Source organism: Periplaneta americana, chromosome 5 (assembly GCF_040183065.1).
Source record: "Periplaneta americana isolate PAMFEO1 chromosome 5, P.americana_PAMFEO1_priV1, whole genome shotgun sequence".
Lineage (NCBI taxonomy): Eukaryota > Metazoa > Arthropoda > Insecta > Blattodea > Blattidae > Periplaneta > Periplaneta americana.
This window is the reverse complement of record NC_091121.1, coordinates 56,136,122-56,160,390: the sequence shown is the minus strand read 5'-3', so window position 1 is coordinate 56,160,390 and position 24,269 is coordinate 56,136,122. Positions and strand designations below refer to the sequence as shown.

The following is a 24,269-nucleotide window of genomic DNA, read 5'->3' as shown; positions in this document are numbered from 1 at the left end:
GACCCTTGCACTTATGCCGTTTAGGCTCATTGTAATTCGTGAATCATATGCTGACAGTCGGGCCATCCTTCCTGGGCTCTACGGGTAAGGTTTCATCATCTACTGATCAGCCCCAACATAAAACCCGGAGGTCCAAGCTCTTAGAATCGATATCAGCATCGGAAACCCTAGTCTATTTTTTACTATTACATAATATGGCAGATAAAAACAGGGGTAAGTTGAGTGTGTCGGTGGAATGAAAAATGGAAATAGTATTAGCCCGAGATAAACGGAAAAAAACCTCCTGCAACATCTGGTTTGTCCAACACAAATCCCACCCACACTTTACCGGGGATCAAACTCGGATCGACTGGATGGAAGATCAGCGCGCTAGCACTTGGCCACAGACGCGTCTTTTGTGCGTGTGTTTGTGTGTGACAAAAGTAGGGAGTCCCACATCTTAACCGGATTTCCTCCAAACTTAACGCAAACAAACAAGGAAATGCCGTACGAATCATATTGCATATATAGTCTCGCGTAACCTAATAATCCAATCTCAAGTGACACAAATGCCTCGTGATGAACACGTGTGCGCTGTTTGCGCTGATTTCCACTTGCGTTGCTACAGGTAACTCAGTGATACTACTCATTAAAAATATTCAGATTTCATCACTTGCTGGTCTTTGCTTTTGTGCTTATATAGAAGGTGAGAAGTTAAACTATTAATTCCAATTCGTACTAAATTTAACAATTTTATTATTAATAATTGCTTTATTAAAATAATTAGTATCCTTTAATTTCCATAAACATATAGGATATTTACTAATGTTTTCGGCATAAGTAATAACTAAGGACCATTTTCTGATCCAGGGCGTACGGGGATAAGTTAGTTGTTCACAGACTATATCGACGAGACATGTTTGGCGCGTGTCACAAGTACTCTCAGGGAACACTTGCATCTAGTTTGTGCTGTAGTTGACGTTCTATTCATCATATCTCGCAAACTCTTCACAGTGCATTATAGTGCTAAAGGCCGATACTATGATGATTTTACCTTCAATTTAAATTATTAATTAATTTAGCCAATTTATTTATTTTTACTGCTACTGGCAGAGTTAAGCCCATAAGGCCTTCTCTTCCACTTAACCAGCACAAAAGTACATGCTTTAAATATAAATAACAGCAAATGAAATAATAATTATAATAAATTATTATTATTATTATTATTATTATTATTATTATTATTATTATTATTATTATAGTAAAAAAAACGAAGATGTGTTCAGTTACGTGTAATCCTAAGAGTTAAACAATAAAGGCTGGTTCACAACAAACCGGAAACGAGAATCGGAACGAAAACGAAAAAGGGTAAAATTGTTAAAATGTGTACATTTAAATGTGAGCATTCTCAATTAACGAAAAGCTTGCCGGAGCCCGAGATCGGGAACGGAGAGTTAGCCAAGTTTCAACTTTGGCGTTCTCGTTTCCGATCACAGCCCACTAGATTCATTCTATTGCCATCTAAAAGCTATTTTGCCGTCGTATATTTTGTAGAAAGAAGACCGTGACATAACCTATACATTATTTTGTTCTGTGCTGTGCATCATGGAGCAAGTTTTATTTGATGAGATTCTAATTTTGAGTGTTGAGGAAAATCCTCACGTTTACGATAAAGATGAGAAAATGAAGGAGAATACGTGGCTTTCAATAGCTGCGTCTTTGAACACCGTTCGTAAGCGAATCATATTTTATTACTGTATTGGTTGTATTACACACTACATATTCGTGCTTCAATTCAACAACTACTGTTGTGTTCATTTTTGTTCTATTACAAATGTTTCTTCTCTAATTATTTTACGTTATGTTAGACTTAAAATAGGTTGTGATAATAAAGATGCATGGGCATATTTATAGTACCGTACATAATGAAATGTTTCAGTTGAAATTTCGAAGTTGGTTAACCTGTGTTTATGTTGGTTGCCTTGTACTCATGAGAGAATGCCATTGGTCAATTATACACAAGTAACATCAGATTGCGTAATATCGACTTTACATATCGTTATTGTCATGCATATCGATGCATAGTCTTCTACGTTCTCGGTTTATTGTGAAACAAAAATTTTCATATTCACGTCCTCCGCTTCTCGTTTTCATTCTGGTTCTCGTTCCCGGTTTATTGTGGACCAGCCTTTACAATTTAGTGTTAAATAAGATAACTGGGATGAAAGGAATGATTAACTTAACGAAGAAAAATTAATATATTAAAAATAAAAAATAATGTTCTACAAAAATAACATTTAGATTATCATAAAGAATGTAGGCTTACATTGATCTAACATTATTAACACTATTAAACACTATTTAATGCGTGTTATTATTCGGTTGAGAAGCTCTTATCATCCAGTCTGCTGTCCAAAAATCTGAAAGTTAGAATTTATAAAACAGTTATATTACCGGTTCTTCTGTATGGTTGTGAAACTTGGACTCTCACTCTGAGAGAGGAACATATGTTAAGGGTGTTTGAGAATAAGGTGCTTAGGAAAATATTTGGGGCTAAGCGGGATGAAGTTACAGGAGAATGGAGAAAGTTACACAACACAGAACTGCACGCATTGTATTCTTCACCTAACATAATTAGGAACTTAAAATCCAGACGTTTGAGATGGGCAGGGCATGTAGCACGTATGGGCGAATCCAGAAATGCATATAGAGTGTTAGTTGGAAGACCGGAGGGAAAAAGACCTTTAGGGAGGCCGAGACGTAGATGGGAGGATAATATTAAAATGGATTTGGGGGAGGTGGCATGTGATGATAGAGACTGGATTAATCTTGCACAGGATAGGGACCGATGGCGGGCTTATGTGAGGGCGGCAATGAACCTCCGGGTTCCTTAAAAGCCATTTGTAAGTAAGTAAGTATGTAAGTATTAACCACTATTTACAGAATTAATAGAGTATAGTATTATTAAACAAAATACTTTGCATTACAATACACAACACTGTGTATATTCTTTACGAAAGTGTAAATACTAAAACTAGCGTATTCTAGTGTACATAGAATAAATAATGTAAATTTTAAATATTAGTGTAATAGAGGATGTAGCTGCAATGTTGGCCCATACTCCAAAATCCTGTTCTCAGATATATGGAGTTGAAATTTTTAAAGCAGTGCGTTAAACGCACTAACAAATGAAAATTACCCCCAAACTAAATTCAACTTGTTTTTGATATTAGATCTATGCAAAAGATAGTAAATATCAATACCTTAAAAACAATATACTTTGCATACTTCCACTCGGTAATGAGTTTTGGAATAATATTCTGGGGAAATTCCACAGATAGTAACAGTATATTTCTATTACAAAAAAGAGTAATTAGAATAATAGTAGGTGCCAAATCTAGGGAATCGTGTAGGACTATTAAAAAAACTACAAATAATGCCCATGGCTTGTCAGTATATCTTTTCATTAATAATCTTACTCGTATGTAATCGTGAAAAGTTTGTAACTAATTCAACAGTTCATAGCATAAATACACGTGAAAAAATGATTTTCATACTCCATCGGCAAGTCTATCGTGCTGTCAAAAAAGGAGTGCGTTATATGACAGTAAACAATTTTAATAGCCTCCCTATCGACATAAAAATGAAACTCAAAACATAAAATTATTTAGGGCCAAATTAAAGAAGTACCTAATTTCTCACGCCTTCTATTCTGTAGGTGTATTCATGACTTTCAATAACACTTCATGAAATTGATACTAAAACTATGTGTTGTACTAGTAGACTATATTGTAAATCTCGTCTGCATATATTTCATCTAGACTGTGACTATAAATTAAGAGTTTTTAATAGTATTAAGTTTTTTGACTTGTTCCATATTCTAGCTGTAAGCATTGTATGAATACCATGGAATGTTAATAAATATAATGCAATACAATACAATATGAAACTGCTGAATAATAATCCAACGTCATATATTTAAAGAATAATGTATAAAAGTAAAGCATGTTATGGGACCCTTTTCTGGAGAACGTACTTTCAATTAAAAAATAAATATAAGTTGTGTGTAGTCTTTGTAAAAATGTATTATTATTTATATTTTTATATAATATAAAGCAATATTATTAATAATAATCATTAAGATTTTTAGAATTTGAGATATTTTCCACATAAAATAGCAAATAACGAACATTTAGAAAAAGTTAGATATGTTTTCAAAACAAAATAACGAATCATGAATATTTAGAAATTACGAAATTTATTCCACACAAAATAACAAATCACGAACATTTTGAAAAGTTGAAAATGTTTGGAAACAAAATAAGGAATAGAAGTTTATCTACAAGGTAACACATCATGAACATGTTGAGTAGTAAAAAATATTTTTCAAACATTTTTGTTCATTCCAAATCCATATTTTCCACAAAAATTTCCTCCTCATCTCTGTTACCATTTTCACTCTCCTCTTCACCTTCCATAGTCTCAGAAGCTTGGAAAAGAGACTCATAAAATGAGCAGCTTTCCTCTTTTACACATGGAAATAAGTCTCTGATATCCCTAACTTTAGTTTTCTTCAGTGGAACTCGAGACGTTGTTTAAAGATTCAGTTTTGTGGGGCAGTTTTTCATATATGAACATGTTCTATAGATAAAGGGCCTATAACATATATTAAAATAAACAATAAACAGCATTATTGTTCAAAATTTCACAACGAAACTTTGTGCGTATAACAAAGAAACTATGGACAATCGATTTATGCATTCCCCGGAAAAAGAGCCTATGGGGCTATGGGCCCTTATTGCAGCTATGTCCTCAATTGTTAAAGTGGACCATGTTGTACTGCCAAGCTTGACGAATCATGAGTCGCGTAAGCAACCAGTCAAGTAATTCTCTTGCTAGATGCACACAATCTTGTCTTGTAAGACAAAGTACGGTCTCTAATAATAACCTAGCTACTGGATGCTTATAACTCAGCAACGTTTATACTGTAATAATCAATATCTACTGTCAAGAATGTGACATTCCTTTCGCTCGTCTTCTCCTAAGTAACCAACAAAACGGAAATTCTTCTGTGTCACAGGGAAAGGGTTGATACTGTGGCCCATTACGAACAATACCATCCGCATCCCTGAGGGGAGCAACCTTGTCATCGAAGCTTATTACGAATCCGACGAGACGAATCTGTATTGGTTCGCTCCAGGTAACAGAAAGCTCGGGGCGTTCGACGAAGAGGTTACTATTACATTAGAAGAATTCTACTGTCGCCTGGAGATCTTCAGAGTCAGCAGATTCAGATCTGGAGTTTATTGGCTCAAAGGATTCGACTTGTACAGCAACGAGAAGTTGAACTGGACGCTGATAGTAGAAGGTAAGACAAAGTTATTCATTCATTCATTATTAGCACTACAGCCCATGAAGGGCTTGGGCCTCCTTAATCAGTAGAAACCATTCATCTCTATCTTGAGGCCGTTGTCTCCATCTCTTGCATCCGAATCTCCGCAGATCATCCTCCACATCCTGAAGCCACCTCAACCTTGGTCTTCCTCTCTTCTTTGATCCTCCTGGGTGTCCATATAATGCCCGTTTAGGTAGTCGGCCTTCTGGCATACGTTCAAGATGTCCCAACCATCTAAGACTGCCTTTCTTAATGAAGGAAACTATACTCGGTTCTCCATACAGTTCCATTAGTTCTTTATTTGTTCTACTTCTAAACTGACCATTTTCAAAATGGGGACCATATTTCTTTCTCAGGACTTTTCTTTCCCAAACTACTAGCATATTTTCATTATTTATTGTTAAAACCCAAGCTTCGCTAGCATATGTAACCACTGGTCTTAGAATAGTTTTATAAATTATTTTCTTTGCAGATCTGGATAATGAACCGAGTTTAAATAGTTTTCCAAGCCCAAACAGGCACCTATTGCCGGCCATTATTCTTGTCTTTATTTCTGAGGATATATCATTATTGTTTGTAATCGTTGTACCTAAATATTTAAAACTTGTACAATTTTCAAAATTATGCTGATGAAAGACCTCATTGTCCTGCTTCTGTACCTCTCTTCTGGATGTTTTCATATAGGCCTACTTGGTTTTTCTTTCATTTATTTCCAAACCAAGCTTTCTCGCTTCTTCCTCAAAAGACAAGGTTATATTGTACATATTTTATCTAATTTAAACGTTTCTACAGGGACATCATTTTATTTTTATTTTAATTTTTATTGTACCTGAGTTTTTGAGTGTACTTCACTCCCACCCCTTCTACTAACTAAGTTCCAACTGTCCTCCACATAGAACCAAGGTGGATATAATAAACAGAACTGAGTTAGTGAGTATAGTACGTTCCAGAAATATGTTCGCGTTTTCCAGTGACGAAAGAGCTTTCAATATTGAATCATATTTTCGCACAGGTACTGTCCGTTTGCCTACGTCGCATCCCGATTTCCCCCACCCGCTTCTGTTCGCTCCTCTGTAAAGTCTAGTGGCTGGGCTGTCTTAGCTCTTTTCTGAAAACATTCATTTCTGTTAGGAATTGGACGTCCACGTAATATTATACAACTGTTTAAAAATCTTAAATAAAAGAGCCTCGTTAATTAATTGTCATGTCATTTTCCTCCTTTCTACGACCCTGTGACAAAACCACTTGGACGGATAGTAGATATGGTGTCTGAGTAATTTTATCTTTTCGGATTGGGCAGAAGTGAAGATTGAATGTACAGTACGTAAGGTACTCTTTTATAGATTAGGTACAGAATTATTTCAACATGAGTTACTAGTACGAAGGACGAAACTGGTAATTTGAATTAGATGCAATAGTCTATAGTGCGATAATATGCTCAAAAGGACTGAAGCTTCTATCGAAATGAACGGCCACCATTTTCAAAAAAAGTGTTTAAATATCCATATTATGATTATTTTTCAATTTATCTTCATTCTCTACGTTGTAGGCTAATGAGCTGTAGACAGTATAATATACACTGCATAATGAATACGTCCTAATGGATAGCTCAGTTCGTGAGTAAAAACATTTAGTTTAATACTGTACTGCATTTCGATTAAACAAAAACCTAATGAAAATTATCAAACTCGAAATTGCGGTATTTACTAGTTTACATAAATGGATGAACTACTTTTCTTCCCTGCTATACCTAGTAAAGTGATTTGTTTGTTTTTTACGCCAGTATCATCGAAGTCCAATCGTGGAAGGGGGTAGCAAACGGTGTTTCCGGTTCTCAACTCTTAATCCAAAGGTATAGCCAGATTAATATTAAAGGTGTTAGTAAAAATAAAATGATGTCCCTGTACAGCAACACTATGAACTGCGAAGGTCGTATTGCGTTAGTGGAATTTGTGATAGCAAGGTGGTCTTATGGTGACAAAATACCCACAACTCGCCATGAGATTGTTTGAAATTCATGTTACAGTCGTGAAAAGTGTCGGTAAAATCCATCAAAATATTCGAACAGGCGACCAAGAGTAGCCTGGGATCAAGCGAACAACTTTTCTCCCGACAAAACTGGAGTGGCGGCTCGAACAAATTTACTGACACGGTTCTAGAAATCATTTCTTTCAGAAGAATGGGTAATCTTCTGGTTTTTACAGCAACTAACAAAATTTTGCGTGTAATACAGAGAGCGGCAAACAAGACTTGACCCTTGCAACATGCCCGCTCGTCACACGGCTCCAGTCATGGCATACTCACATTTTATGTTTAAGTTTATGTGGATAAAACGGAAGCATTTTGATTCCTCTTAAAGCAGGTCGTTGCGATCTAACCGTCTTGAAGATTTGACTTCGGACTTCGCATCAATTTGTTCGCATAACTTCAAAATCTGTGGGGGTTCTCTTTGCAGACTGTCTTCTTTACTCTTTACACGCAGCTCGTTTGGCGCCACTTCTTGAACAAGTCAAGGATATATTGCTCAGACGGTCGGGTAACTTCCGAAAAACGCAACCATACCAACAAATAAAACATTATCGTATTCATCATCATTCACTATCTCGCTATCGTGCTTGTGGAATATCGTACCCAGTGACATCGCAGACCATGGGAATTCAACATAATTAAAAAACAAACTCATCTTCTTACTGCGTAGAATGCAATGCAGTAAACTGAGTATTCTAACTTATTGCAAATGTTTCGAAATTGTTATTGTTTTGTTGTTATTAATATTTGTACAATCAGTTAATTATTTTTTTTAGATATTTAGTCATTTTCTTTAATCACTAATGTATTAGGCAGTCAATATATTACATCAGTAGAGCTAATTTTTGTGCCCATTATGATTCTTTCTTTTTGCATTTATCTGTCGTCCCATCATGTATACTTATTTCCAATCACAACGTAAATATTCGATCTCAGATCACTAGAACACCGAGTATACCTCATCATAACACTTCTCGATATTCTTCACCATTCACCGTTTCAATTATTCGTCATTGGAACTCCTTTCATACATTAAGGGGCTATCAGAAACAAACTACGTTCAAAACCCGATTGTCAAATAGACTGCTTAGACTGTGATCTTTATTAAAATATAATTTTTCTAATAGCTATATGATTTTTATTTTTAATAAAGAAATTCTCTCTATTATTTTAATAATTACTTCGATTAACATTTCTGTAATTGTTTCATTCTTAGAGTTAAACTTGTCTTCATTTTGCTATTATTATTATTATTATTATTATTATTATTATTATTATTATTATTATTATTACTAATTGCTTATTTTTCCTATATTGCTATCATTTTTATATTTCTTATTGTTTTTGTACTGGTTGAACGGAAGAGAAGGTCTTATCTTAATTCTACCAGTAGAAATCTATACTAGTAATAAATCTGTAGCCGAAATTTTTCTGCTAATTTTCGATTTTCCAAAAATAATTGGTCCTAACATATATAATTAACCGTCCTGAAACCGAAAATCGCTTTTTTGAAATTTTTGTTTGTATGTCTGTCTGCCTGTCTCTCTGGATGTTTGTTACCTTTTCACGCGATAATGGCTGAACCGATTTATATGAAAATTGGAATATAAATTAAGTTCGTTGTAACTTAGAATTTAGGCTATATGGCATTCAAAATATTTTATTTAAAAGGGGGGTTATAAGGGGGCTTGAATTAAATAAATCGAAATATCTCCCTTATTATTAATTATCATGAAAAATATTACATAACAAAAGTTTCTTTAAAAATAATTTCCGATAAGTTTTATTCTATGCAAAATTTTGATAGACTGATATTTAATGAGATAAATGAGTTTCAAAATTACAATAACTGCCATCTAAGGCAGTCTAATGAAATAAAAATCAAATGACTTCGTCTATAAGGGGCCTTGGACAACAACAATCGAAAGCTATGAAACATGGTCTACAGAGAATGTTTCTGTGTTTGTATGAAGTAATATCGGAAGCTAAATTAACCGATTTGTATAATTAATTATTAATTCACCATTGGAAAGTGTAGTTTCTCTAGATGGACATAATGCTATAAAGTTATTACAGTAACTTCTGAGTGAATCGAGGGCAGGTAAGATTAAAATAGCTTCTTATGCACAGAAAACTTGATAGGCTATTCTGTACATTCGTTTCCTGTATTTCCTAAAATAATTTTTATGACCAAATGAGTGGTCTCTGGATCAAAATGATCGCATTTTAATTTTGTAAATACAATAAATTAAGTAACATAATAAACGATTTACCCTTCTATCAAACACGAATGTTTCCTGGATCAAATGTCCTATTTTAATTATGTAATTACTTTATATTTATTTCTAACGGGTGCAGCGGAGCGCACGGGTACAGCTAGTAAATAAATAAATAAATAAATAAATAAATAAATAAATAAATAAATACATACATATTTGTATTTGTAACTTTATTTCTATGTATTATTTACTACTTCTCTCTGAATTTTTTATACATGCCTATTTGTATTCTGGTGGTGTGGTAATGAAGGCCTGATGACCGTAACCCCAACAGATTAAATAAATTGAAAAAATTAATAAAAAATAAAATTTGTACAAACATTTCACTGATGGTTTTTTTTCTAAGACAGTCATTTCTAACTGGCCAACTTATGACGTCGGAGCGCTTTTCCCCTCTCGGAGCAGATCTGGTAGAGAACATGAGAGAGTGTAATATTGTCTCTCCGCTACTTGAACGTCACCATCCCTTCCACTGCCACTCCCCTTACTTTGTTCTTTCACCTATGCAGACGCAGAGACGTGAGACGTCACAGAGCTAGCAGTTGGAAATGCCTGCTTTAAGAGATCTCCACAATGAATATTCGTTTCTCAAAATCAGTACAGGTAGTACAACCATCCATGATTATATATACGACTGTGGCCTCTGGTTGTGGAAAGTGACAATTGTTTTGCGTTCTAAATCCAATATTTTCTATCCACAGACTGGCATGACTATGCCTCCTTGCTTAACAATTCCCGGCGGTGAACGTGCGAGCTAGCGAGAACTTTATGAGGGTCAAGTCTTATTTGCCGCACGCTGCACAAATCTACAAACTAAAAGGATTGTTACAAAAGAAACCCATACTTCATCATTATACAGGTTGTTTCAAGAGTAATACATAATTGCAATTAAAATGGAATGAAGGGATTTTGGACAAAAACTTCGGCCACATCAAGTCGTGTATTTAGAGAGGAATATTTTTTGGAAACAAATTATTTTTGTGACTATTGTTGTATGAGTAATGACGACATCGAAAATATTTTTATGCTCGACCATGCCGAAATGTAGTAATTAGGTCTATACACCTGGTAGCAGTCCTTTAATGCATGTCATTAAAGTACACCTATTCATTAAAGTTCAGGTTTTCGATTATTCTCGGATATGCAATCGAAAGACAACTAGCAAAACGTCACGCAGGCTGGAAATCCAATACTGTCGCAGAAGGTTATGTTCTGTTACTATAATAATCAGCGTTAATTGTAAATAATATTCAAATAAATCCAATTTGTCATCTTGTTTTTCAATGTCGAATTCAATTTCAAGGTTATATCAAGTTTAACGTTTATCTTACTCTCTAGGTTATATCAAGGTCGTCGACATTCGTTGCCCGGAAAAAATCAATACTTTCGCGTCTGCGCACATCTCACAATTTACGAGATTGCAAAAGGTCAGTTCGCTCCCCAGTCACATAACAATAACATGAATACTTCTGAATAATTTCAAGTTAGAAATGTGGTCGAGCATAAAAAGTCGTATGAAACTTGCCTATAATGGTAATTAAGACGCTCGTATGAAAATTATGAAACTCGCTTGCGCTCGTTTCATAAACAAGCATACTCGCGTCTTAATTACTATCATTATAGGCTCGTTGCATAATGTACTATTAAAATAAAGATTGTGATCCCAAACCTCGCTCAGTTTATTTGGCAATTTTTATTATTTATGCATATTGTATATGATTATGTTTGAGACCTCTATCATATTTTAAGCTCATTTTCTTCCAAAACAACGCTATTCCTTGTCTAAAAGTTTTTTTGTTATTGTGCATGTCACTTGATAACTCTCTCTGTCCGTAGACAGATGGATAAAAAAAACTAGTCCAATCTTTCCATAAAAATGGACTTCATGCGTTTTGGTATCACACTCTTCAATTACACCCTATAGTTTTTTTCATGTAATCTGAAACAGTATATTTTATGCAATGCTTCATTTGTATTGCTATACATAAGCGCTAGGGTTATGTTTACTACTTTAATAAGTTTATTGTTGATACATTTTCTTAATCGTGTTATGGAAACAGTAGCTCTAAAAGTTTCATTAATGAAATAAACATAAAAAGTTGTTCCTAACAGAAAATAATGGAATTAACAGAAGACGTAGCCTACACAGCAAGACGTATGCATACTTCTTAACGAAATACAGCCAAATCTGCCCTGTAGTTGAACAACGATCGAGAAATCAAGATTAACAGCGCCTGCAAAGTCGAAAACCCGCACGACAATATTGCCTACGTCGTTGACTGCTTGTAACGAACGATCAAGACATCGGGAGTGGTCAACTCTCGAACGTCAAGCAGCCTTGAATCATCACAGTTGTTTATACCAGACTGAACTTTTATGTTTTGGCAACTGTTATATAAGTATAAACAATCAAGTAGCGTATTTGAAACATCTCTACTTTTAGTGTATAATAATCCGTTTCCGAACCTTTATTTACACTTACTAAGCCCTAATTAAAAGGCTAGGATTTTTTCGTATGTTTGAGATCAAGTGTACAATCTCAAGTCAATAAATATTAACACTTTATTTAATGTTATGTTTTATGTTTCTTAGAAATGCATTTTTATTTGAGAATTATTTTTCTATTTATATAACCATAGATAATATCTGATAATAGAATCAGAATATTTTGATAACTATGATACTGTTTTGTTTTGTCTTTTTGTATCAATTAAATATCTCTAATGTTATTTATTTCAATGATGTATGTTATTCAAAGTTACGAAATCTTTCCACGCCGACCAAATACTATTTCGAGAATGATGAGCAACATCAAAGCGCACGAAAGTTACGAGACGAGACTCGAAAGACAAATGCAACGAACACAGCGAGAACGGTAGTTAAGGCTGGTTCACAATAAACTGGGAACGGAAACGACAACGACAACGACAACGGAAATAATGTTAAAATAAATGTATTTAAATGTGCGCATTTACAATAGTTAATTGTGAATGTTCACTTTTAAATACATTTATTTTAACAATATTTCCGTTCTCGTTCCCGTTGTAGTGTCCGTTCTCGGTTTATTGTGGACCAGCCGTTAGTTTTGTTCATCTCTATCTGTCACTTATTTCTCATTCTACTGTGATGAAGAACATGAACTGTAACCTTCTATCAAATTTATTTCCCATCAATTTCTGCAAGGGTTGGACTTAAGTACTATGCAATATTCTTCAAACAGTTGTTTTCGAGATATTTAATACAGATTCTATTTCACGGAGAGAAGAATATGGTTTCTCTTTGATCCTTGGAAAAGCGTCGTTTCTAATAGGCCTTGATCGAACCCTCCTGTCCAGTTCTTCCCGTAAATGTTCAATAGGGTTCAAATCCGTCGATTGTGGAGGAAGATGAAGCACTTTAGGGCATTTGTAGAGCAGATATTCTTGTACAATATAGGAGTTATGTTCGGGATCGTTGCCCTGGTAAAACATGAACTCCTTTTCAATCCCAAGCTTTTCTGCACTCTTCACTAAATTGTGTTGCAGGAGGTGTAGATAGTCTTCCTTCTTCATGATATCCTCGATGAACACCAATTCACCAACCCCATAAACTGACATGCACCCCCATATCATCACATTTCCTCCACCGTGTTTAACAGTAGGTCTCAAATTCTTGGTTTTCATTTCCTCTTTAGGATTTCTCAAGACCATTTGTCTACCATCGCTGCCAAAAACATTGAATTTGCTCTCATCTGAAAAAAGAGCCTTTTTCCACCAATCTTCGCCTTTATTTTCATATTCCTTAGCAAACTGAAGTCGTTTACGTCTGTTTCTTTCACAAACATAAGGCTTTTTTCTTGCCATTCTTCCGTTGTAGCCCCGTTTATGTACTGTCCTTCTAATTGTTTGGGCATGCACTTTTTTACCCGTAGCCGATTCAATTTCAGAAGCTAACTTCGGGGCACTTTTACTAGGGTTCTCTTTAATCTGTTTGATAATAAGAAATTATTCTCTGTCTGTGAGGACTTTTCAGCGACCTGTTTGCTTTCTCAGCTCTATTCTGTCCTCGTTTTTATATCTGAGAATTGTGTCAGACACTGTACTTCTCTTCATCTGAAGTAAATCCGCAATGTTTCGAATGGTTTTCCCTTTTTCGTGATGGAATAGCACTAACTGCCTCTGATTAATTGTTGTTTGCTTACCTTTACGCCCCATTTTGTGTTCCGTCTTGCTCAAACGACAGCACAAGTAAGACTAAGTACTCTCGCATATTATTGAAACTCGGTACCTCCACCTAGTGTGTAATGTAAGTGATCAGCAGGGGTGTACAGAATAGGACCAACAGGACTGTCCGAATATTTTTGTTACGCAGTAAATTGTATATTTATTTATTTTTATATAAATATATTAACATACCATTTCATTAGCAAGCTCTTTTTATGCCCATGTTATGCAAATTGGTTTATTTGACGTAACCGCAAGCGTAATTTCTGCGTTTTTGCAAACATGTTTAGTAACATACACATAAACATTTGGAATATTAAGTGTCCGAATATTTCTGTTATTCACTGTAATTTTATAGCGATTTTATTTTATGTCTTCCCAATTGAATCAGACTGTATATTTCGTTGCAGTGGGTCCCATCATACACACTTCTATGGATAGGCCGAAACCCTGCTATATCCATGGTAACATCACGCAACTGCCATGTACTGCACCCTATACAGAGGAAGTGATATGGCAATATTTCGGTTGTCATGTGAACATAACACGAGCTGCTGACAGAGAGTTCATCAAAGGAGTCAATGTGTGCGGGGTGAGCAACTAGTCAGTATAATGGTCCATTTCTCGTTGAAAGTCGAGTTTTTCTCAGTAGATAATGAAGAGTCTTCTTTCAATTTAAGCTTTTAATAAATACTTGTACCAAATTTGTGTCAAATTCGTCTTTTCTATTCCAAGGATTGCGTCCGAAGAATTGCAATTTGTCGAATTTTGTGTGCAAGGGTGGAGCAGCATAAATTCTGTGGTGTTCGGGTAAAGGGGTAGAAGTCATTTTTTGTGCAGATGGAATTTTGTTCCCCAGATGAACACACAAGTTAAATTATACAGGGACATCATTTTATTTTTACTAACATTTTTAATATTAACCTGTCTATACCTTTAGAGAACCGGAAACACCGCTTGCTCCCCCCTTGCACAAATCACTCTACTAGGTATAGGAAGGGAGAAAAGTAGTTCATCCATTTACGTAAACTAGGAAATATCGCGATTTTGAGTTTGATAATTTTCATTAGGTTTTTCTTTAATCAAAGTACAGTACTGTATTAAGAATAAGTGTTTTTACTCACGAAGTGAGTTATCCATGCGCACGTATTCATTATGCGGTGTATATTATACTGTCTACAGCACATTAGCGTACAATATAGAGAAAGAAGTTAAATTGAAAAATAATCATAATATGAATATTTAAACACAATTTTGAAAATGGTGACCGTTCATTTCGATACAGGCTTCAGTTCTTTTGTGCATATTATCGCACTATAGACTATTGCATCTAATTCCAATTACCAGTTTCGTCCTTCGTACTAGTAACTCATGTTGAAATAATTCTATACCTACTCTACGTACTGTAAATTCAATCTTCACTTCTGCCGGACCCGAAAATATAAAATTACTCAGACATGCTATCTACTGTCCGTCCAAGTGACTATGCCGCAGAATTGGAGAAAGGGAGGAAATCACGTGACAGTTAATTACTTAACGAGGCCCTTTTATTTAAGTTAAATTAAACAGCTGTATGATATTACGTAAACGCCCAATTCCTAAGAGAAATTAATGTTTTCAGAAAAGAGCTAAGACAGCCCAGCTTTTACAGAGGGGCGAGCAGAAGCAGGTGGGGGAAATCGGGATGCGACGTAGGCAAACGGACAGTACCTGTGCGAAAATATGATTCAATATTGAAAGCTCTTTCGTCACTGGAAAACGCGAACATATTTCTGGAACGTACTATACTCAGTAACTCAGTACTACTTACTATCTGCTGTCTTGGCTCTGTGTGGAGTTGGAACTTCATTAGTAGAAGGGGTGGGAGTGAAGTACATTCAAAAACTCAGGTACAATAAAAATTGAAGTAAAAATAAAATTATGTCCCTGTACTAGTGGGTGTGCAAAAGTTGAAGACTACTAGCAGTTGATGTGTTCTATTTGTGTAGAAAATTATTTGTAATAAGGGTTCCAAGTTTAATTTTCATTTATCTCCGAACTCATTTTTATTACTTATCTCCCTTTACTCAAACACCACAGAATTTTTCCGACAACACATCGTGTCTCTAAAGAATGTTAACAATTATGTGGGTAGTGATTCAGTTTATGTTTAGAGCCTATGGGCCGTATTCATAGACATCACGCTAGCCTACCCTATAAGCATGCTAAACTAGCCCCGGTTATAACAAGGTTACTTTTACGGGATTCATAGACACTGATTATTCAGTGGCTACGTTAATCTGCGTATTACCTTTGGAAAATATTACACGATGCTGGAAATGTTACTGCGCATGTGCAGACTGGCAGTTGTCATGCTCAGGCGCAAGCGATTCTGGATCGTTTCTGTTTATTTGTTAGGTTATTAGCGATATTAAACTACAATAAATTATTTGTTTTTTCTTCTGTGGTAATAAAAGCAAGAAATATACATGGAAGCGTGTGGGTAATTCGACTACATAAGAAAAAATGTCCAAAATATCAGTAGAAATGTTTAATATTATACGTAATATTTTTAGATTAGGCGTAGACGTCACTGTTATGAAATATTGGATTTCAAAGAATGAATTATTCTAATTCAGTATATATTTATTTATTTTAGTTGAAGAAATAACTATATCTTGGAGGATACCCTGCTCCCGAAATTGATGACGCAGGCAACAACATAATGTATAGGCCTAATTATATCGGAACAAATTCAAAACTCAGAGAAAGCAGTAGGCTAAAAAAATTCTTAATAAAAGTAAAATATTGAGGAAAACCTTTCGATATTAAATTTTCATCACGACATAATGTATAGGCCTAATTATATCGGAACAAATTCAAAACTCAGAGAAAGCAGTAGGCTAAAAAAATTCTTAATAAAAGTAAAATATTGAGGAAAACCTTTCGATATTAAATTTTCATCACGACATAATGTATAGGCCTAATTATATCGGAACAAATTCAAAACTCAGAGAAAGCAGTAGGCTAAAAAAATTCTTAATAAAAGTAAAATATTGAGGAAAACCTTTCGATATTAAATTTTCATCACTACATAATGTATAGGCCTAATTATATCTGAACAAATTCAAAACTCAGAGAAAGCAGTAGGCTAAAAAAATTCTTAATAAAAGGAAAATATTGAGGAAAACCTTTCGATATTAAATTTTCATCACTACATAATGTATAGGCCTAATTATATCGGAACAAATTCAAAACTCAGAGAAAGCAGTAGGCTAAAAAAATTCTTAATAAAAGTAAAATATTGAGGAAAACCTTTCGATATTAAATTTTCATCACTACATAATGTATAGGCCTAATTATATGAGAACAATTACAAAACTCAGAGAAAACAGTAGGCTAAAAAAATTGCTTAATAAGAGGGAAATATTGAGGAAAATCTTTGGATATTAAATTTTCATCACCACATAATGTATAGGCCTAATTATATCAGAACAATTACAGAACTCAGATAAAACAGTACGCTAAAAATGCTTAATAAGAGGGAAATATTGAGAAGAACTTCCGATATTACATTTTTATTACTATATCTAGCGTAATAACGGATAGTAGTTAGAAATTGTGTCTCAATTGAAATTGGTAACTGCGGTCATCTTCGTTTTCATATAGGCCAGGACAAAGCAACACTATCAATCTCACATTTTTCGTACTGAATCAGGAAAGTTTCTGAAATTAACATCATGAGACGTTCTAAATACATTAATTTTGTAAGGTATATTTTCCTCCTTCGTCTCATTCACGAATTCGACGAAGAAAAGCCACGTTATAAACTTCATAGTGAGCCATGTTGCAGAGTTAGCCCAACTTTTAAACTACCCTACTGGTGGAGACTAGAATTTAGCCGGCCAAACCCTGCTTAGCACGCGTACTATCGCCAACACTGGTTTATGAATACGAAAAACGTTAGTTCGTGATCATCCACCGGAAGTAGCTTTTTAGCGGCTCTAAGAATGTCTATTAATACGGACCTATGTGATTATACACAGAGTCTTGGAGACAACATGTTTTCATTTCTTCACAATAAGTTACTGTTGTGTTCAGATAGCTTGGCCGGTCTTAATATTCTGCGCAGCAAACCAGGCAAGTCCATTTGATATTGGTAACGAAAAAAGGGGTGTATGGGTTACTTTCTGTGCAGCTTTTGTGGAGTTCACTTCTTTTCCTTGTGCAAGTTCGTAATATACTAATTATTGCAAAAAACATTAGTACCATAATGGAACCAATAAAGACATTGTAGTTTATTTTATTGTGAGTGAAAGCGTAAAAAAGAAGGCTGTATTATGTTAATTATGAGTGTTTCGATAGCAGTGTGATCGCCCATGGAGTGCACGCACATGACCACTGTTTTTCAACATAACTGTAACGTACGTCAGCATGCATGCATTCCTTCTCCTTCTCCCTCCTACCCCACTGCATATGTTGAGAAAGTCACTCCACATCACCCCCACTCAAACGTTCGTGCATTACACCACCAAAGCTATCTAAACACACAGTAGATCACGGCATTTCCATGGTTACAATGAATTTGTTTTCATATCTATTGTAAAAATGAATACAAGGTCCAGTTTGGAGCAAAGACGAAAAATTGCAGCAAGGATGGAGGTGTTTCAGTCGACCACAATGGTTCACAAAAATATGAAGCCTACTTCAACAGTGATTCACCATTTCTAGATTAACCATTTAAAACATTTACGACAAGTTCATCGAATCGATTCAATTACTGACATTTACAAAACACACAGCGGTCGACCATGTACAGGCCGATCCCTTGAAAACATAGTTACTGTACAAGGACTTTCTTACGTAGTTCAAGCAATTCACCAAGACGATACAGTGCAGAATCTGGTCTCTACGGGTCAACTATTAGCAAAATCTTGGTTGGTGCTCTTAACGCAACATTTTAACGAACGTGGATTGGTAGAGGAGGACCAATGTAATAGTCAGCACGTTCCCTAAGATTTCTGGCTGTGAGGCCGTGTATATGCTACCAAGCCAGATAATGCTGACGATCGGCGAAAGAGAATAACTGATATAATTTAGCATTTCCATAATAAATGTGCATGTAAGGTCTGCATACCACATGGGAAAGGTTTCTTACATGTGTTGAACCCGATTGATCAAGTAGGGAAATTTTGAAGATGGTAAATATAAGTGTGAATCAATACCCAGATGCACGCTATATTGGTGCAGTTTTGAAGAAACGTGATACTCTTAAGTATGTCCGTCCGTCCGTTCGTCCGTCCGTCCGTCTCAAAGAGCGAAGAACTATTCACTCTCTCACTTTACTCTTTAATATTCTTCAAACCTCTAACCCTAGCTACCTAGCTTCTCGTTTTCAACATTTGTTCTCATATCACGAAATAGATACTCGCTCACAACACCATATCACACTCTCCATTCCTAAACACAGAACATCCTTCTACTCTTCATCTTTCACCGTCTCTGCAGCTCATCTCTGGAACTCTCTACCACAACATGTCAGAGACTGTCGGACACTGTCTAGTTTTAAAAATTAATTAAAATTGCACTTTTTAAATTAGGTTCTTTCAGTTATAAGTCATTTTCTCTGCCATAGTTTTGTAAAAATATAGGCTATATATTTCTGTTTCCTTCCTTTCCCCTTTTTGTTCTCTTTATTAGCCGATGAATTTTATTATCATAGCCTTTTTATCGTGAATTTTATTTAATTTTCGTATGTCTTTTCTTTTTTATTATTATTATTTTATTATATTCCATTTTGATATATTAGATATATTTTTCCTTACGTTTTTCCATATTAACCACTTGTACTAAATGAGTTGCTTTCACTATATTCCAATGTATTTTACTTTCTTTTTTCTGTTATAGTATTATTTTCATGTTGTTTAGTGTCGATTTTATTATGCTATTATTATTATTATTATTATTATTATTATTATTATTATTATTATTATTATTATTATTATTATTATTATTTTTGTAATCTGTTAGTATTCTGTTCTTTAACTTTTTGTTAAATTTTAACTGCTTGTATACTTTGTGACCTGGTAGAGTGTAAGAGAAGACCCTACGGCCTTAACTCTGCCAGTATAAGTAAAGAATAATTATTTATTATTATTATTATTATTATTATTATTATTATGATAATGTTCTATTCCTTAATTCTGAAATAAACAAGAAGACAAGACCCACTAATATCGAAGTAGCTACAGGTTATTTTTCCTTTTAAAATGTGTGTATTTGGTTACTTCAGACAAAATTTAAGGTATTCGGACAAATATTCTGCGGCGCGTGGAGTGGTGGTGGTGTATTTTTTAAATAATTGATATCAAATTCTCCTGTTCACGCTTTCCTCATGCCTATTTAGGATGGGATAATCTCATAATTCCCCGTATGTAAGTTTATATACTGCAAATACATTCTTGAAAGATTATATCATGTCCGTCCAAAGCCACAAGGAAAGCACCACTTCCCGATAATCTCCATCATTCACTGTTTCAACATCTTCTCAGATTTGTTTAGTTTCTGTAGAAATAGCAGTAGCAGTGGCAGTAGTAGCAATAGTAGGAGTATTAGCAGTAATTCTGGTATAATAATAATAATAATAATAATAATAATAATAATTTATTTTAGCTGGCAGAGTTAAGACAAATTTGAAAATACAGCACTATCAGGATGCATATCTAAAGGAAGGAGTACAGTAACAATGTAGACAGTGATAGTTTAAGTCAGTATGATTGGAGTGAAATGCTAAGAAGGTTATCTTTTAAGCTGTTTTATTGTCTTGCAGTCCCTAATAGGCCCTACTATGTGACAGGGAATTTCATTGTCGCGAGGTGGATACTGTAAAAGATGTTGAATAACGAGATGTTCTATGAAGAGGTAGGTCTATACTTAACGCGCCACAGATAAGTGATCTGGTATTTACGTCGTGGTTAGAGTATAGATAAGAGAAACGAAACGAAAGGTACAGTAGTGTTGGTGATAATAGTAGTAACAGGAGTAACAGTAGTACACGTGGTAGCAGTATAAGTAGTAGTAATGGTAGTAATAGTGGTAGTGGTATTGGTGGTGGTAGTAGTAATAGTAGTACTAGAGTAGCAGTACTAGTAACAATAGTCGTAGGTTCGTAGTAATAGTGGGCTATTTATAGGGTTAATCGGTAGCTATGACTTTATAGGTAGCCTACGTCCTTTCGCAAAATTCGTGAAAAGTAAACACGAATGTGAATTATAAATTAAAATCACTGTCTAATTAATACTCAGGAAAACAGACGTAAAAGAAAGTAAATTGTGTTTCATTAAATGCATACAAATAAAATCGTAAATAAGTCTATAATACCAAAAAAAAAAAACGCTATAAAAATTTACAAGGAACGAAAAAAATAGACCAGCATGTGTAAATCACTAAATCTTGTAATCACTAAGGGCTGTATTCATAGACATTCTTAGCGCGGGCTTCCGGTGGATGATCAGCGAACTAACGTTTTTTGTATTCGTAAACCAGTGCTAGCGATATGATATGATATGAATCCTATACAAGTAACCAGTCGATAGTAGGGGATAGTTTAGCACGCTCGTAGCGCGGGCTAGCGAAATGTCTATGAATAGCACCCTAAATATTTTAAAAGTATTTCTTCGTAACGAAGAGCTTTTAAACTTGTCATCTAGTATGAAGAACATTGTAACATTAATTCATTTTAATTTAATTTAATTATTTTGATTAATAAGACTTCTTGAAAGAAAATGACAGCTCCCAACCGAGCTCGATTTCATATTACATAGTACATATGGAGTTTCAGTGCAGTAAGTCTGCGTTTCCATATGGTGAAGAATCGGTAGAACAGAGAAAAATTCTCTCAGGCAGCGGGACTCGAACCCGGATTTCCAACTTTACTGGCACTTTATTCCTCTAATTTTTAAGTTCTACCTGCTGCGTTCCTCTTTGTTGGCCTACCCTTGTGTACCGTGTCACAGAAGGCCTATATGTGACAGTAGACACACTGTCCAACCACAAGTACAGAGGTGCACTCATTACGAGTGACTAAGTGGCCGGGGTCCGACGGAACATGGCGCCGTCTTGAATCACAAAGTGATTACTTACGCTGTATCATATTACTATGATGTACCGAGTACATAAGGAGTTTCAGTGCAGTAATACTGCGTTTCAATATGGTGAGGAATCGGTAGAACGGAGAAAATTGAGAGGGATTCAATCCGGCATCGGAACTTGAATCCGGTGTGGCTTAATGGATAAAGCGCCATTACGTCAAGCTGGAAACCCGGGTTCGAGTCCCGATTCCAGAGACGTTCATGATGTGTTAGTGCTTTCCTCATTCTGGTGTCTTAGCTTTCAGTATGTGGAGTCACCATTTTAATGTGGCTAACTCCGTTCTCTTCAACAACCACGTTTTGACAGTGTTTCTAATTATTATCACAACCGATCATTGCTTATGACGTCATATTTTCGAAAGATGAAATATCTTAGAGCTTTCCTCTCGCTAGGTTAATTCAGAGTTGACTGTACTGCCATCAGAATAGCAAAGGAAATTTTCCTCATGTTTCCAGAAGCTTACTAAGCTGATCTCAGCTGAGAGACAAAAACGACTGAGAGAAGCAAGTCGAGAGGGTGACGTCACAACCGTCTCCATGTTGATTCAGCTCGGTGCACATCCCACCGACTCAGAATCCGGTGTACCCATCCTCAGTGAAACTGCAGAACTTGGCCATGTGGAGGTAACACGCCTCCTCCTCAACGCCGGGGCTGACCCTTCGAGAACAACGACAAAAACGTATGGAAAGACTCCTCTTCATTACGCGGCATGGTCCCGTTCCGTCCAGGTGGCAGAATTGTTGGTCGGTAGGGGCGCTAGCGTTTCAGCAAGGGACAAATCAGGAGACTCGCCCTTGTTCGAAGCAGTGTATTCTGGTTATTTGCCCATGGTCGAAACTTTTCTCTCATTGGGAGCAAATGTTGAGGAACGGAACAGGTTTGGAGTCACACCTTTGTTCGCCACTTCGTGGTCCGGATCGGTCGAGATAGCCGAATACTTAGTCAAAAACGGGGCAGATGTATTTGCAGTGGATACAGATGGTGAAACACCACTGATGTATGCAGCTTGGAGAGGCAGACTCCGGTTGGTAGAGGCGTATCTTGCATGGGGAATCGATCCTAATGCTGTGACTAGGCCTATTGGGAACGTTGCAAGAACAGCTATGCATTATGCAAATGAATCTGGGTCTCAAGAGGTGATTAATGCTCTCGTTAAGGCTACGGACACACGAGCGTTGAAATGACGGATTTAGCAATTATTCGTTCTGTAGTAGAACACATGACCGTGGATTTCCAAGTACTGACGGCGTTTTTGCATTGTTGTAGCGTGTGTTGAAGTGCAAGATGGTTGTGGATACATTAATAACTGAAATTCAGAAAATATCCAGTGTTACAGGATATGGAAATAAGAGGTATTTACTATAGTTAAAAATGTCCCTACAGATACAGAATAAAACAGTCCTTTAAAATAAACATAAATTTATCGAATGAAGTTTTCGACGTTCGACGGTGATTAAAAGCTTTTCATCTTCTCTGAACTGAAGGTACAGAATGAGTGAGCCAGGTCTAGACCGGAGTCAGCGGAAAGTCGTTTGCGTAGTAAATGCTGCGTCATCGCAGTGATCAGACCTCTTGCTCGCGTACGTTTCGTGTTTAGTTACGTAAACACGTTCACACAGTGAAGATGCAGCTGTAATGGTACATTTATTTAGAGTGCAGTAGTGTGTCCATTATGAAATACAATCTTGAACAACGAGTGGTGTTTTATTTACGACAACTTTGTGAAATACGAGTCTTATCTATGTCTTACACTAATAAAGAAATATTTCTGAAAAAGAGTTTTTCATTGAAATTCCCAGTTTTCTCGGAATGGCTGTAAAGCCTTAGCACACACTCATGCTTTTCGATCATTTTGCTTCTACACTCTTCAGTTGTAATGCAAGACGGAACCCAACTGAGACAATAGACACTCCGTTTACGAGATTGTCTTAACGTAAGTTATTATTTATGAAAAATAAACAGGTGACGTACAGAAATTGTCTGCAAATGCAATGAATATTCTTATAATGAAAAAGAAAGAAAAACAAATAATTAGAAACACTGTCAAAACGTGGTTGTTGAAGAGAACGGAGTTAGCCACATTAAAATGGTGACTCCACATACTGAAAGCTAAGACACCAGAATGAGGAAAGCACTAACACATCATGAACGTCTTAGTGCTATACTGAATTCTTTAACGACGGAATGAAGTTACGAAGATTAAAAATATTAGTGTCTTATATCTGCCCAAGCTTTTGAGGAAATCATACCAGATAC

General features: G+C 35.5%; 1 protein-coding gene across 1 annotated transcript; it reads left to right on the top strand.

Annotated features, from left to right (window-relative positions):
• Window positions 1–311: 311 nt before the first annotated feature.
• Window positions 312–24,269, top strand: LOC138700483 (ankyrin repeat domain-containing protein 29-like). The gene is made up of 4 exons (XM_069827088.1): window positions 312–607; window positions 5,060–5,347; window positions 14,294–14,475; window positions 22,469–24,269. The coding sequence occupies exons 1-4, from the start codon at window positions 559–561 to the stop codon at window positions 23,195–23,197; spliced, it is 1,248 nt and encodes a 415-aa protein (XP_069683189.1). The 5' UTR covers window positions 312–558; the 3' UTR covers window positions 23,198–24,269.

Bases quoted from the DNA above. Each gene is read 5' to 3' on its own strand.
- LOC138700483 (XM_069827088.1), top strand. From the start codon at position 559: ATGAACACGTGTGCGCTGTTTGCGCTGATTTCCACTTGCGTTGCTACA. The intron at 608-5,059 runs GTAACTCAGTGA...TCTGTGTCACAG, and splicing joins TTCCACTTGCGTTGCTACAG to GGAAAGGGTTGATACTGTGG. The intron at 14,476-22,468 runs GTGAGCAACTAG...TCATGTTTCCAG, and splicing joins AAGGAGTCAATGTGTGCGGG to AAGCTTACTAAGCTGATCTC.